General features: G+C 42.4%; 1 protein-coding gene across 1 annotated transcript in view; it reads right to left on the reverse strand.

Moving 5' to 3' along the window:
* Positions 1–9,755: 9,755 nt before the first annotated feature.
* Positions 9,756–15,675, reverse strand: part of TMEM246 (transmembrane protein 246) — an 11,569-nt gene continuing 5,649 nt past the window's right edge. The window contains exon 2 of the mRNA XM_012638276.1: positions 9,756–11,588. Within this exon, the coding sequence (XP_012493730.1) occupies positions 10,300–11,511 (1,212 nt within the window). The 5' untranslated portion in view covers positions 11,512–11,588 and the 3' untranslated portion in view covers positions 9,756–10,299. The remainder of the gene's footprint in view (positions 11,589–15,675) is intronic.

Here is a 15,675-nt window from a genome sequence, read left to right on the forward strand (position 1 = left end):
GGTTCAAAGATTCTTTGATTTGTAATTGGTAAAAGAAATAAAGCTTGTCTAAAGGCTTGGAATGTTTTAACTTAAGATAAGGAAGGTTGTTAATCAGCGCCAAGCCACGGTATACTGACTCAAGTGATCTGTTAAGCAAATTGCTGGCCAGTGGGTGATTTAACCTTTGTTTGTATGGCCTTAGGTCCTATTAATAATTTAGTATTGAAACTCCAAGGGAGTGGGTATAAGGAGGCATGTCCGCCTTCCCTTCCCTTCATGGCTATGACCTCAATTTTAAGGTTTTCAGGGGTTCCCTTGGCCCAAAGGGGGTCCCTTCATTCAGCATGGGGCTTATGATTTTATTTTAGTTCACAGTAGAGAGGGAGCCATCATTCATCCACCTACCATCTGTTCATCTATCCATCCATCTGTCTACTCATCAACACATTTCTGAGTTTGAGGCACTGGACTATGACTTTGTGATACAGCAATGAACAAGTTAGACACTGTATGAAGGAGATTGGGAACAAAAGAGGGGGAGAGGGTGCATGTGAATTTGTCGTGAAAATTATTTTTTAAAATAGAGAATGGGAGAGATGGCACAACATTTTCCCCACTCTTGGACTCTGTTGAAGCCTGTATTGAAATAGAAATCAGGACCAAACACTAGAGCTTACTCATGAGAAAGTTTTTGATTTGTGGATCAGGTGACAAAACAAAGCAACAGTTGGAAAAAGGGTCATTATTTCCTCTTTTTTCTGGAACCTAGTACTGATTTTCAAAGTAGATATTGCTCGTATTCCTTAAAATCTGTTCTCCTCCTCTTTTGTATACATAAAAGACTTCTCTGCACTATTTAGCCCTTTAGCCCTTTTGCAGTTAAGTAGAGCCATGATGATTAGTTCTGGCATTTGCAGCCTGAAGCAGAGCTGGGGAGTAACTATTAAGCTGTCTCTTTAAGCCCTGCTTGGTTAACCAGGGAGGCTTCCTACTCCTGAGACAGCTGTAGGATTCTCCCTCAGCCTAAATTGCTGAGTTGCTACCTGGAAAACCATTGACCTAAAGAGTTGTTCAGATCTTTATTAGATTTTGTGACAGTGAAAAGTAAACTTTTTTCATGGTAAGCCACTGAGACACTGGCATTTGGTCTTACTGCACCATAGTCTAGCCTAGCCTGGAGCACTGATAGTAGGGGAAGTATTGAAAAATAGCATCCTTGGCACAGGCAATGGTATCCTCAAAATCACTACCATACACCAGGGCAAGAGAGAGGCCCTTTACAATTACTTTGCAGGCAGTGTGGACCGGAACAGAAGAGGAATGATAACATAGATGCTCTGTAATGATTGTAACTAGCAGACTTCTTTCTGAGCACATATGTGCATGGTGCCTTTTTGCAGACTCCCAAAAGTATGTGAGTGGGTCTTTGGGGTTTGAGGAAGAGTATGTCAACAAAGGAAATTCTGCATTATTTAGTTTTAACATGACTTCACTTATATCCTCAGGCTGGTGAGACCTGATGTCTTTGGGTATTAACTGACTGACTTACAGGATCTATTTTGTTGGGAAGAGGTCACAATTCTGATTCCAAAATCAATTCACAGAACTGATCTTAGTTCTCATCTTCATCTCTATTCCTTTCTCAAAGAGTAAAGTGCCAAACATTGCTCAAATCTCTAGAAATGTCAGGATCTCCCTGGGATTTGTGTCAGACTCACCTCTAAATTTCCAGGGATACTATGTTTTCTTGGTGAACATAATTTGATTTCAATATCATAGTTTCTTCTTGAAACTGAATATAGATAGGAAAATACTTTCTACTGCAAACATATTATGGTGTGCATGCCAAAGACAGCTTCAGAAATTTACAGCATGGTTCATATTGTATATCAAAATTCACATGACTACATTCTGAAATTGTGAGTTCCTTTTTCAAAATAAATAAACAGCTCTTTGTATACCTCAAATCAACAGTTCAGGACAGTTCCACAATAGGTTGAAAATGAGCATAACTTTCAGTTGTCAACTGGTCCATCCCATGTCCAATTTGAATTTGAATATCTGAACTTCCTTGAAACTAACAACAATGATCTTATTGTTTCTATGATGTTTCATGTTCTGTTGCTCCCATGAGAAAGAAATGCAATCTTACGGGTCTCTAGGAATCTGGCAATCTAGGCCTCTCAAAGCCCTTTGACACCCTATAACAATTAATCTTGTGGCAGCTAAGAATATTTTTTCAATAGGATTACTGGCCTAACCATGTGACTATATTAAAATAAAATAAATCTCCATGTTACTTCAATTTCTAATTATCATATAAAGTGGCAAGAGCAGAAAGAATATTAACTTGATCACTTCCCCCAGCAACAGGGCAGTCACTGTCTACATTTTACATAAGAGCTATCCATGTACCTCTTCCTCCTGGCTAACAAAGCCCCGTCTTGTTTGAGTGATGGGTAGAGAGGCCTTGAGATCAAGGAAGACAGGCCCCATTCCAAGTCCAAAGGGAATGGATTGCTATTGGGTGCATCCCATTCCCCTTTGTTTGTGATTGGTCTAGGAGCAGGCATGTGGCCTATATCATGTGGCTGATGAAATTGATCATCCTGGAAAACACATACACATAACTTCACAGAGAGAAAGCTTTTTACCCCAACCCCTTCCTCTCTTGTTGAATACAGCTCTGTGAGGGCTTGATATTTGAAGCTGCAATAGCTGAGGTGGCAAAAAATGGCAGAACAGCAGGGTAGACAAATTGGGTCCCAGATGGTATCATTGCACTGCTGCAACTGCCTTCTCCAGACCTCTCATTAGGTGAGAAAATGAAACATCATTATTGCTTAAGCTTCTGGGAGACTGGATTCTGTTATTTGCAGCTAACTGCATCCTAAAGTTGTAACCAGCTCATGTACTGAAACCAACTTGCAAAATTTACAACACAAACTTTGCTGATATACGAGGAGAATGTAAAAAAAAAAAAAAAGCGCTCTGAACATCTCTTTTAGAGACATAAACTGGTATTACCATTTTTCTTTTCATTTGAGTTGTCCCATCATTGGCAGCTTTGGAATTTTCACATATAAACCAAACTTCTCCATTTCCCTCCTGGCAAGGGGTAAGAAACAATTAGCTCATGAATGCTTTCATGAATGAGTTAAGAATTGCATTTGCTAAAAATTTCAGGCTCTTCTTTTATTGTTTAGGTTATTCTGCTTAGTTCCTTCAGATGGAGGATTCCCTGAAGGTAAGATTTAGAGTAGGTGAAGAGTTATGAACAATGGTTGTGAAAGATGAAATATTCCAGCATTTGTGGAGTAGCAGCTTAGCCAGCTATCCTCAGAGCCAGACTGGGGATTTTGGACAACACAGTGTAGATTGGTTAAAAAAGTTAATTTTAAAAAGGGATGGGTCTCTTCAGGCCTGAAGAACCATATGGAAACATTGATGAAACTAGGTAGAAGAAATATGTGGTCCTCAGTTAAAAAGTCTTCAGAGTTCCAAGGAGGGCGTTCTCTCCCATCATGTGATAGGTAAGCTACAGTTGTTCTGTGAGGAGAGCTCCAGGACACCAGATCCAACTTGCCATCTGCCGTGGTGAGGATAAGACATGAGAAGAACAGGCTTAACACAAGACGTGGGAAAGATGATGAGCCAGCAGGGAAGCGTTAAGGGATGAGGCTTCTTACCTTGAGGGAACGAGGACAAGTTGTGACCGCTGCAGTTCTTCCTCCATTTGCAGATCAGCAAGCTTTTCTCAGCAAGGAAGGATGGACAGTAAAACTATTTGGGTGCAGCTTGATTCTTTTTTGAGACAGATGTGGCAAGATGCTGCCAATAAGGCAAGCCATCTCTGGAAAAGCAAAGTTCTTTGGGAGTCAACTGTTTCTGAAAACAAATATTCATGTCAAACATTTCCTTTGTAAGTAGGAGATAGTTTCTTTGTGGGATCACATTGTCCTCAGCAAAAGAGGTTACAGAGGAGTTGTGGAAGTTGGGGTAACTTAGATCTTGGTGCTTTGGGGCAATTTATAGATAACACCCTGTGATGCTGCCATCCCAGGGCTTAACCTCATTGTACCAACTCCCCCACTGGAGACCAAGGTTCTGCAAGGAAGAAAGCTTGTCTTATCCACTCACCTTTGAGCATCCAGCACTCAACACAGTACCTGGCATCCAGTTAGGCACTCAACAAATGTAAATTGATATATGAGACATGACACCTGGTGCCTTTCATAGAACAAAAATTAGTTTGTCCTAAAAGGCTCCTGAGATGAAATTCTGAATTTTAATGTGTGTTTGTCTTAGTGTGAGGATTAATGCTTAAGTTTGATTATGAGGGGTTAGCTTGGCTGAAACAGCTCTTTTCTTCCTGTGGTGTTAACTGGTCAAATAAAAGATAATGTGATTCTAATCTCTTCAAAGCCCTTCCTGATTCAAATATGGGAATGTGTTTCTGCAGGTCAGGGCATTTCGGCTAACAGTTCAGCCAGATTAAAAAAGAAAAAAGCTTGAATCATCTGAATGCCACCAACAGAGTTTAGGCATTCATTAATATGGGGATACACTGCTAAATTAAGATTTACTTATAATTAACTTGATGTATTTCCTTGCAGAATGAAACATGAATTATGATTTTCAATGTGACACACACACATACCATTTTTATAAATATATGTATATACCACGTTTTTTAAAAATTTAGATGCTTGCCCGGCCATGGTGGCTCACGCCTGTAATCCTTACACTCTGGGAGGCCGAGGTGGGAGGATCACTTGAAGTCAAGAGTTCAAGACCAGCCTGAGCAAGAGCGAGACCCTCGTCTCTACCAAAACCAGAAAAAATTAGCTGGGTGTGGTGATGCACGCACCTGTAGTCCCAACTATTCGGGAGGCTGAGGCAAGATGATCCCTTTAGCCCAGGAGTTTGAGGCTGCAGTGAGCTACAATGACCCCATTGCACTCTACCCAGGGCAGTAGGGTGAGACTCTGCCTCAAAAACAAACAAACAAAAATTTAGATGCTTTTAAAAACTTTTAAAATTTAGATGTACTCCATGTGTACATTCCAGAAAGATGGAATCCTGCCTCCTTTATTATAAACCTCACTGGAGAGGGAGCTGGATGGAAGCCAAGCTTTTGCTGAACACCAGCTGGCCATGGAGTCTGGATATACTGGGGCTGGAGACGGGTATGATTGAGAAGGACAAGAAGGTTTGCACAAATGCATTTCTAGAAAGAAATCTACACAGACTGGTTGACTTGAAAACTGGTATATCAGAAATCTCTTGCCCTGCTTAGGGTAAAACAAGAAAAAGGGACTCTCGCCTCTGAGTAACCTGCCTAATAGGAAAACTTTGAAAAACTCTGATCGTGTTTCTTTTCCAAAGCAATTAAAATAGTAGCTGAAGTTTGCAGAAAAAAACACAATGGGGAATTAGATATAGCTGTTTGCTTAAGATTGACAGCCAATTTTATTGTCTCTCTAATAGAAACATTTGAATTGTGCATTCTTTTTTATTGTTGAAGAAAAATGGTGAGAATACTACAATGCAACTGGAGAATACAGATTTGATAGGATTAATCTAATTTGCTTTAGATGCACTCCTCATTTAGGAGAAATTTATTTAATTGGTAACTTAATTTGGGTGGAGAGGCATCTTAATTGAAGTTGATTACTGTGGGATTTTTATGTACACTATGATGCTTTGTGAGTTACAGCACCACATGATATAAAGTGGGATAATTTTAAGCCATATTAACCATTTGAACATTTTATCCCAACTACACTGGAATTTGCCAGAAAATGCTCATGAATTAGAACTGTTTTCTAGGTTAAATATTATTTGGAAAAACTTTGGGGCTATGTCAAAGATGGTTGGAAATTTACTAGAACTGGTGGCCAAGAAAAAGTACGTAATGGATCAGGACTGCAACGGCAATGTGTTGTGGTTTGCAGGTCACCCCAGTACCTGAATTGCAGCGTTGTTGTGAATCATCACCCTGCAGTGAATGGGAATTTCTGGTTTAGTGTTTCACAGATTTTCCGGGTCTTTTTCACTACCTACACAGAAACATGACTGATTCAAAAAAAGGACCCATGTTAACAATCTGAGGGTAAAAACAGACAAAAATCCAAAGGCAAATGATGAACTTATCAAAGAGAACCAAGAAAAAGATGGCCTAAGTATATAGGAAGAGGGTAGCTTTAAGATGTCAGAAAGATGGGGCAGAGGACAAAGATGTCGAGTGAAGCCGAGGGTCTCTACACTTGTCATCTGTTCTTGTGTGTCCTGCATTCTCTTACTTAAGTCTAACGTATGCCCTGTCACAGAATCTTTTATAATAGTAGCCTGTGGAGAATGCAAAGGAACTAAATAATGGATAGTTCATGTTCTGGAAAAATAATTGTATTTCTAGGACCTGGCTTCCCATTGCATTTAGAATAAAATTCAAATACCTACATCACCTCCCAGGACCAACGTGATCTGGCCTCTGCAAATTCTACTTTCATATCTTTCCACCCCCAACCTCATTCTTCAAGCTCCAGCCATACCGGCTTTCTTTCCATATAATCCAGGTCTCAGTTCAATTTTAATCTCCCCCAAGAAACTTTCCATCCTATCTAACAAAGTCTACCCTCTTCCATACCCCTAGGTACTTCCATCACATTACCCAGTTAGATTTCCTTCAAAGCTCTTGTCATTACCTGAAATTCCCTTATTTATTATTTTGGGTTTTATTTTCTTCCATCTTCCCCACAGAGCATAAGCTCCACAGTGTCAGGGGTCTTCTATGTTTCATTCACTGCTGTATCCCCACCACCTGGAATAGTACCTGACACATAGTGATCAATGAATGAATGAATGAATGAATGAGAGAGAGAGAGTAAAGAGACTCACAGTGAAACCACCCATGAAAAAAAAGGACACTGGACAAAAAGAAATGGGACTAGGGAAGAAAATTAGGAAGAGGAACAAAGAAAAGGGGTCCAGTAGTGAGAATTAATTATGGTGTATAATTCTGGATAAAAATATGTTTTTTCCAGATGTGGTATTTAGAGGAAAAAAGAAGTTTCTTATATGCATTCCAGGCAGAGGGAATGGCAAGTGCAAAGAGAAACTTTTTACACCACCACACATGGCTACTTCTTCCCTTGTTGTTATGGTTGTGTTTTCAGTGTGTGTTTTGGGGAAGGGCAGGTGCGTGTGTGGGGTTTCTGTGTGCTTCTCTCAGGGAAAGGCTGGTTTTCTCTTTCAGGCTGCAGGTGTTGCTACATCTTCTTAGTGTTGCCAATGGTCGGAACATCAGACAGGAACATCACCTGTGGCAGCTCTGAAGCCCGTTCTAGGACCTTTAGGTCAAGAGGCAGGAAAGAGTGAAGGAATGATCACCATACTGTTCCAAGTCTAGATTGGTGAGAGGTGAGATGGTCTGGGTGGTAGGGGTGGGCCCCAATTTGTTTTTGTCCAGAAAAAGATATAAGGCCTGGCACTGCTGTGACCCGGGACCTGAGGCCATGGTTGCTTGTACAGTCAGCAGCCCATAATTTTCAATGGCTCTGCAACTTTTTGAGGGGGAGGGAGACGAGGGCCCACACTATTTGCCACGCCAGAAAAATCCATTCATGGAAAAGAGAGAAAATGACAAAAGTCTTCTCAGGAAGCCTTGGCAAAACGGGTGCTTTTATTTTTACTGACATGTCTATATGCAAATACACTCAGTCACAAGAAGGAGTTTCTTAGGCCTGATTATAATTTAAACTCTGAAAGGTGACCGATGCTGTTAGAGACCTCCACTCTCCTGGTAACCTATGTCCAGTGATACGGGAAGGGTATCTTGGTTCTCCTCCACCTCCTTGCTTAGGATTAAATGAGAGACTTCAGCTTTGGTGTAAAGCTGTCAGCTGCCCTAAGGAAGGACAATGCACAAAAATGAGACTTTAGGAATAAGGGACAAAATGGAGCAGGATCCAGAAGTAGGTGGAGATAAAAGGGCAGGACTGAGCCTGCATCTGCAGAAAATGTCCAAGGATGGTAGGCCCTAATTGGGATCACTGTGGGAAGACGTCTTAGGGTATAGGTAAGAACCTGGACAAGGAAGGATGGCCTCAGCCTTGGAGAAGTCAGGGGAGGGGATGTCTGCATGCAGTAGACAGCTGAATTCGAAAGAGCAGAAATGTAAACCAGCAGTGATTCCCTATCTTGGGCCTGGCTAGCTTAGAGTGGCTCTCCTGTCACTGGGCAAAAAATCTTTCATAAGGAGACCCAATCATTAATGCAACAAACTGTAATGAGTTCTGAGTTGGAGGTGGTTCGACTTAGAACAGATTACCAGAGGGGAGGAATGAAGGAGTGGAATCTGAACATCGTAGTAAGTCATCTAGCAGCTCTGATCACTTTGGGTACTGCTGGGGGATACATAACAGCTCACTATAACACAACACATACTTACATCTGTTTGTTCCCCAAGACTAACATGACAATGGATTTCTGCCATCTTAGCTTACAGAGACATTATTTAGTCCAGGTTACAATCGGATTTTACAAAAGAGACTTTGACCACATAGATATTTATAAAATTAATGTGGTTAAGAAAAGAAGTGCGGGGGCTAGAAGTCAGAAGAGCTATGTTCCCATATTGGCTCTGCTGCTGTTCAGCTTTGTGAACTTGGAGAAGCCGTTTAACATCTCTGGGTCTCAATCTGTTTATCTGCAGAGCGTGGGTGATCAACCCCTACCTACTCCCTCAGGGTTCCTGGATGGATCTCAAGATGGAAACTCACTGTAGGAATTTAAAATCAAACTATGGCATCGAAACTGGACAACTGCTTGAAAATTCTGATATAATCATCTGTTCTCATAAAGGGATTTGCTGGCTACCAGTCTCATAAGTATTATCAAAGGACATTTATTTGTAACTTTTGAGAAAAGTAATTTTCAGATGCCAGTTTTGGAATAAACTCAGGAGGAGTCTCAGATCATTTCCAGTTTGAACGAACAATTCTTATTGTTGGCTTGGTGGGAGGTGGGGCTGGATGAAAGCTGAGCTGCACATCCTTCAAAAGGCGCAATGAAAAGTCAGCCTTTATGCCAGCAGCGTTTGGTCTGGAACACCTGTTACACAGGTGGCAGCCCTATGCCCTATCTCATACTTTAAACAACATCACTAATATCTTGACCCCAAATACACTGGAGTTGTATACGCTTATTAAATGAGAGAGAAAAAACATTTGCCAAGTGTCCTGTATGGGTTAAGCACTTGCTAGGTGTTTTCCATATCATCTGCCATTTAATGCTAAAGGCAACCTTAACAGGTAGGTATTACTGTTCTCATTTTACTGAGACCCAGAATGGTTATATGACTTGCCCACGGTCACATCATTAGGACATGACAGAGATCTGAAATAAAGGTTCAGGTCTTCTGACTTCAGTCCATGCTTTTTCTTCTATACCATCATGCTACCTAGAAGAAAAAAAAATGAGGGTGAACGGTCAGCCAGCAAAGTTAGGGAAAAGGATATGCTTCTAGTAAAGAGCTCACTCTTCTATATAATTCTGCAATGTCCAACTTTCAAAGAATCAGAATACAATAGAAATATTCAATATTAAATCACTACTAAACATAAGCAATCTAATTTTGATGATCCAGAAGGCTCTTCCAGATTCTGCTGTGTCTTAAAGTTCTCACTAACAGTATCAATTATCAGTGCACTACAGATATATAGAAAAAAAAAAAAATGCCAGGTAATAGAAAAGCCAGGTCACCTGCCTCTAAGATGCCAGGCACTGCACGGCTTTTATCAGTTTTTATTACACCAGGTCAAAGAAACAAATGGAATCTATCCATATGATCCTGCCTTACTGGGCATATATTCTAAATGCACATCCATTCTCACACCCAATGAGAAAGAATCAATTCAAAAGGATCTCACCTTTCACCAAATTCTACACTTAAAATCCTAAAACAGTCTTATCAGTGTGCACAAATTTTTGGCAGTCACAAGCTCTATCACAAAGCAGAGCTCCTAAACAACTGGAAGTTCTAACTGGTGCACCCTCGATGGGTGGGTCAGACTGCATGAGGCAGTGTGGCTGTGTGGAGGGAGAGAGGTCCGGATCTGTGGCAAACTACTGCGCCTGCCAGGGAGTTATCAAAGCCAAGGCTCTTGATTCACAGATATTCCTCAGCTGTCCCAGTGCCTATATCCCTAGCAACAGTAAACAATGAAGTATCTGCAAGCAACCATGTCTAAATAAAGAGCTCGATATTTGAATCTCCAAGAAGTGGCCAATTTCAGAAACGCTTTTCTTGGCACTCTAAAGTAGACTGGGATGAAAGTTGTATCGGAGGCTGGAGAAGAGCCCAATGTGTTTCACGAGGTTGGGCTCTACCACGTAGGCCCGCTCTCCCTTGGCCCTCAGCAGTGAGTACAGCGCCATGTCCTTGCCAAAGCCTTTGTGGCAGTACACCTGGGACAGGTAGGTGAGGGTCCGGCGGGCCGCAGGGGCAGGGAAGAGCATGGCCGGGGTGCAACACTCAGAGGCAGGGACCACACTGTACAGGGAAGGACTCAGTCGCCGCAGTTCCAGGAAATAGTGCCGACCCACCAGCTCCACCAGACCCATGCTGTACAGGGAGAAGAAGAGCATGACAGGCCAGCTAAATCCTGGGCGGCTTGCAAACCTCATATATATCCAGGTTAGTAAGGGCCCCAGCAACATGCCCACACCGACCCACTCCAGGATCCGCATGGGCTCTGGGTTGATGTAGTGCTGGAGCCTCTCAGGGTGATAGAGCTTCAGATAAAGGGCATCTCTGAGGTGTGGCTCAGAGAAGCGAGCCCGCAGAAGGTGCTCCAAGACTGGGAAGATCTGCTCTTCTGGAACAGCGTCATCTTCCACCATCAGAACATAGTCTGGGTTGTAGGTCTGCAGGGATGACTCCAGGCAATAGACATAGTCCTGCTTCTCTTTCTCAAACGAGTTGGTCGAAGGGTCATCACCGTAATCATCCTCAGTGCCCTCATAGCGGTTGGCCACAGGGACGTACTTGGAGAGCAGCTTGGCATCGAAATGGCTCACACTCCGCTCTACGTTGCACAGGAAGAGTTGGTGCCCCTCGCACTGGGGGCCACATTGCTGAAGAAGCCGGTGGAACTGGGACACCACCTGCAAGACATAGTGGAAGCCAGGTTGCCTGTCCACGGTGATGATGGTGATCACCAGCCAGGGCCGGGGGGTGGCTTGCCAGACAATGGGCACTGAGCCGTTGGCAGAGGGCAGCTCCTCAAAGTAGTGGAGCGCAGCCTCACCCTCTTTCAAGCTTTGCTGCAGAAACTCTTGGCTCATTTGGTTCAGATGCCAATGGCGCAGATAGAAGTAAGAGTGCAGAAGCCGGTGACAGGCCAAGGGGGCCAGCAGACCAAATGTCACCACCGTTAGGATGAAGAGCTGGATGGCAGTGCTGCCCCAGGAGAGTCGTCTCAGCCTCCGGAGGAGCATGGCGGCTGGAGAGGTCGAAGTGCTCATGAGGTCAACTTTTGGTCACGTCTGGTCCCAAGAACAAATCATTCTGGGACTCAGGCCAGAATCATTGCAAGTCCAACCTGAAGTGAGAGAGGAAGTAGGGAAAGGTAAAGATAACTTTTAAAAAATATCCAAGGACTGAACTCAGCACATATCAAACCAGAAATTCTAATTCAAGGTTGTATAGCTACTGGAGACCTTTTTCTTGTTTTCTTTTCCTTTCCTTTTTTTTTTAGAGACAGGCTGGAGTACAGTGATGCAATCATAGTTCACTGCAGCCTCGAACTCCTGGGCTCAACTGATCGCCCTGCCTCAGCTTCCTGAGCAGCTGGGACTACAGGCATGTGCCACCATGCCCAGCTAGTTTTTTAAAAAAATGTTTTGTAGAATCAGGGTCTTGCTATGTTGACCAGACTGGTCTTGAACTCCTGGCCTCAAGTGATCCTCCTGCCTTGGCCTCCCAAAGATATGGGATTACAGGTGTGAGCCACCGTGACTGGCTGATACTAGAGACGTTAAAGTATTTTCTGCAGTAAATTGTTCTTTGGTTGTATCTGCTAGTGATCTCTGGGATGCTTTTATTATTTCTATGAGTAACAAGATCTCAGTGCAGCCAACCAAGTCTCCATGCCCAAAGATGCTTAGTTAGGTTAACAATGTGCCAGAAAACCGCCAGGTAGGCTGTTAACATCATTATTTCTATTCACCAGCCACAAAGACATGGGTTCTTAAAACAGACACAAAAAAGCAAGGCTTGCCACAGAGGAAATACATACATTTAAAGCAAGTTCCAGCGTAAGTGCATAGTAAATACTTGTTGATTAACGGTACATAGTAATTTATAAAAACTCTGTCTTCTGCACATCCCAAACAAGAAAAGGAATACTTAAGATTCCCTGAAATGTCTGTTATGTAATGTCATCTTCCATTCATATTTCTCTAATCTCATGCAACCATTCTTAAAATTGCATATTAATTTAATGCTGATTATTCTATTTTGTTTTTATAGAACTATCATGGGAACCAATGAAAGAAAGTATCTCCCATATGCAAGCAAATTCTAGAGCCCCAGACTTTGGGAGGGGAGGAAACATCTGGAGGAAGATCCACAAGTAGCCTCTCAACGAAGGAGAGAAGGGTAGCCAGGAGTGGAGATAGAAGAGACAGTTGCCCCCAGCCTGGTCCAGAAAGGAATGCTGTGTGACATGATGACTCAGAGCACAGGCCTGAGGTCAGGCACACGTTGGTGTGAATCCCAGCCCTGCCTCTCACTTGGTGGGGAGTCACTTCACCTCTCTACATCTTGGATTCCTCAACTCTAAAAAGGAAATAGTAATAATACCTGTCTCATAGAGTTACTGTGAATATTAAATGTGTTAGGGAGTAAAATAATGCAGTGTAAAAATTATATTAAAATATATCCATATGTTCAAACTCAAAAATCTATTTTAGGAGGAAGTAGGTCTAATGTTCTATCAGAAAACAGACTTCTGTTGAAAAACAGAATTAAAAGGATAAAGCCAGTATAAAACTAGTAAGGTTAATGCAAAACTAAATGGTATCTATAGTACAGAAAGTAAACCTCTTGCTTCAGAAGCATACGATTGCACACATTTGGAAGAAAACTATCTAGCTTGTGAGTTATAATGAAGGGAGGATTGCCCAGGCACCGTACGAGGTTGTGGTGTGCAGATTCAGCCAGTGCTCTCATACCCATGTTTTCCCCTTGGGCACACGGGAAGACCTTTCCTCGCCTGCCTCCTTCCAGGTAGGGTCATGTGACAGGCTTGTGAGCAAAGTGACAGGTGTGACAGCTGGGCCAAGGTGGCTGAGAAGAGATGTACAGTCTCAATTTTCTCTTTCCCCATCTGCCAGCTGAATGGAGAGCCTCGGTAGATCTGGAGGAGGGTGGAACCACCACCAGATGGCAAGAGCCCGGGTCCCTGAATGACTGCATGGAACGACAGAGGCCCCTCCCACTGCCCACCTCACAGTGCCCTCCCAACCTAGAGTAGACTGTGTTGTGAGCAATACTTAAACCACTGTGTCTAGCAACTAATGATTTTTGGACTTTATTATAGCAATTAGCCTACCTAGCCCTCTACAGTTGTATAGAATACCAAACATCTATACTATTAATATAATGATACGGTAATTCGAGGAAGTAGAGAAGTAAGTTTCATTTCAGCAATAGAAGCAGACTGTACTGTGGAACCCCAGATGTGAGATAGACTATCCCAGTACTAGTAAGAGATGTGGATAGTATCCAAAGAAGGAATGGGGCAAGGAGAGGTCTGAATAGTATACAACCCTATGCTTGCTGGTTTGTGAACTTCCAGGATATGACAGATTGCTTGCATCTTCCTCTGATCTGCTCAAGTCAATGAAGTTGAATCATGTGGTTGCACATCCACATGGCCTCGCCAGCTCCACATCACTAATACTGGAAGCCAAGTACTGGAATTGGGCTGAGCTCACACCCCTAGTGTATTGGTCTTGGGAAAAGAGGGACTGAAATGGCTTCCTTCTCACACTATTTTCTGTGCCCTTCCTTTTCTCCAAGGAAGGGAGATGGACCCACCTACAGAAGACAACTAAATAGAGTCAAGAAGATAAGGCGGGCAGCTTGGAAAATGCCAGGCACATAATAGGTGCCATCACTTAGTATGCTATGGCAGGTGGGAAAGAAATGGATGTACCCGGTATTGACATTAAAAGGGCCTTTACTCCCAGGTCATTTTCCTTCCTAGGGGCAATAAAATCATTAATATCTCACAAAGTCCCTTACTTTAAAAATATGGCTGTGAGATTGCTGTTCTACTGACGATCAGTTCAGAGGACACAAGGCCCTGCCTATATTGATCACCTCTTGCTGGGGTGATGAAGAGACCCAAATCTTCATAACTTCCAATAATAACATACACTTCTTGTATGAAGATCTGTGGATAGCTGTGGCTCAGCTGGGCTCGGCTCCAGAATGTAGGTTGGAAGTAGGTCATTCTACATGCCTCTCCTTGCAGATCAAGGTGCAAAACAAACACGTACCTGGGTGTGCTCTTATGTTGGACAGAAACTGCATAAGAGGCCACATCAAAACACACAGGCATTTTTACATTCTTATTTAGTTGTGCCACAAGTTAGGTGCACTCGCCAGCCTTTGGCCAAAGCCATAGGGCAGGGAAATTTATTCTCCCACAGAGCAGGGGAGAAGGAAAGTAAAAATTCAATAGAAAGGATTCAGCTGGCAACAGGCCAATTTCTAAATGCTCAAGACAACAGAAAGCATCCAGCAATCTGTTCAGAGAGTATGGAAAATTTCTAGAATGCTCGCTGGGCATTAGACTTAGCCCCATGCCCTCATCATTATACACTGTATGAGTCAGAACAGGCTTCTAAAATCTCAGTGGTTTATAAGAACTAAGGTTTGATTCTTGCTCGTGTTACTTGTCTGTTATAGGTAAATTGTGCCTCTGTTCCACACTGTCTGTACTCTAGGACCCACGCAGATGGAACTGCGTTTTTTCTTAAACATTGCTGGTTTGTGGCAGAGAGAAAAAAGAAAGATAGTGAACCACAAGCTAGCTCTCAAAGCTACTGCTCAAAAGTAACACATCATTTCTACCCACATTTCATGGACCAGAGCAAGTCACCTAATAAATCTTGAGCTTAGGAGAGCAGAATTATGTAATTTTCCTGCAAGAAGAGGGTACCAAGAGACACACGGTCGAGTCTGAAGTTAATGATTGGGGAAATATACGTCTCTCCAGGGAGGGGCAGAAAATATATTAAATAATAATGCAATCTACCACAACCAGCTTGGGCTATAGGAGCTGGGATCAGATCCTTCATTCAATGATTAGATGACTGGTTTGCCAAATATCTGGCCACACTGAGTTATGTAAACATTCAAAAGTATGTTCTTGTTTGCTTTTTAAAATAATGTCACCTATAATTTATTTCATTTTCCTGATCTGGTTTTAAGACAACTGGCCTTAGGGGAACACATGTGAAAACATAGGATTTTCACTGGTTGTTTGGGAGAAGTTCTTTATTCCCAGCTCAGTCATGGAGTGAGACAGGAGGGCTATGCTTTGGATTTGGCATCTGCTAAAAAAAAAAAAAAAGAAAAGAAAAAGAAAGAAAAGAAAAGAAAAGAAAAAAGAAAGA

This window comes from Propithecus coquereli, unplaced genomic scaffold (assembly GCF_000956105.1).
Source record: "Propithecus coquereli isolate 6110/MARCELLA unplaced genomic scaffold, Pcoq_1.0 Scaffold128, whole genome shotgun sequence".
NCBI lineage: Eukaryota > Metazoa > Chordata > Mammalia > Primates > Indriidae > Propithecus > Propithecus coquereli.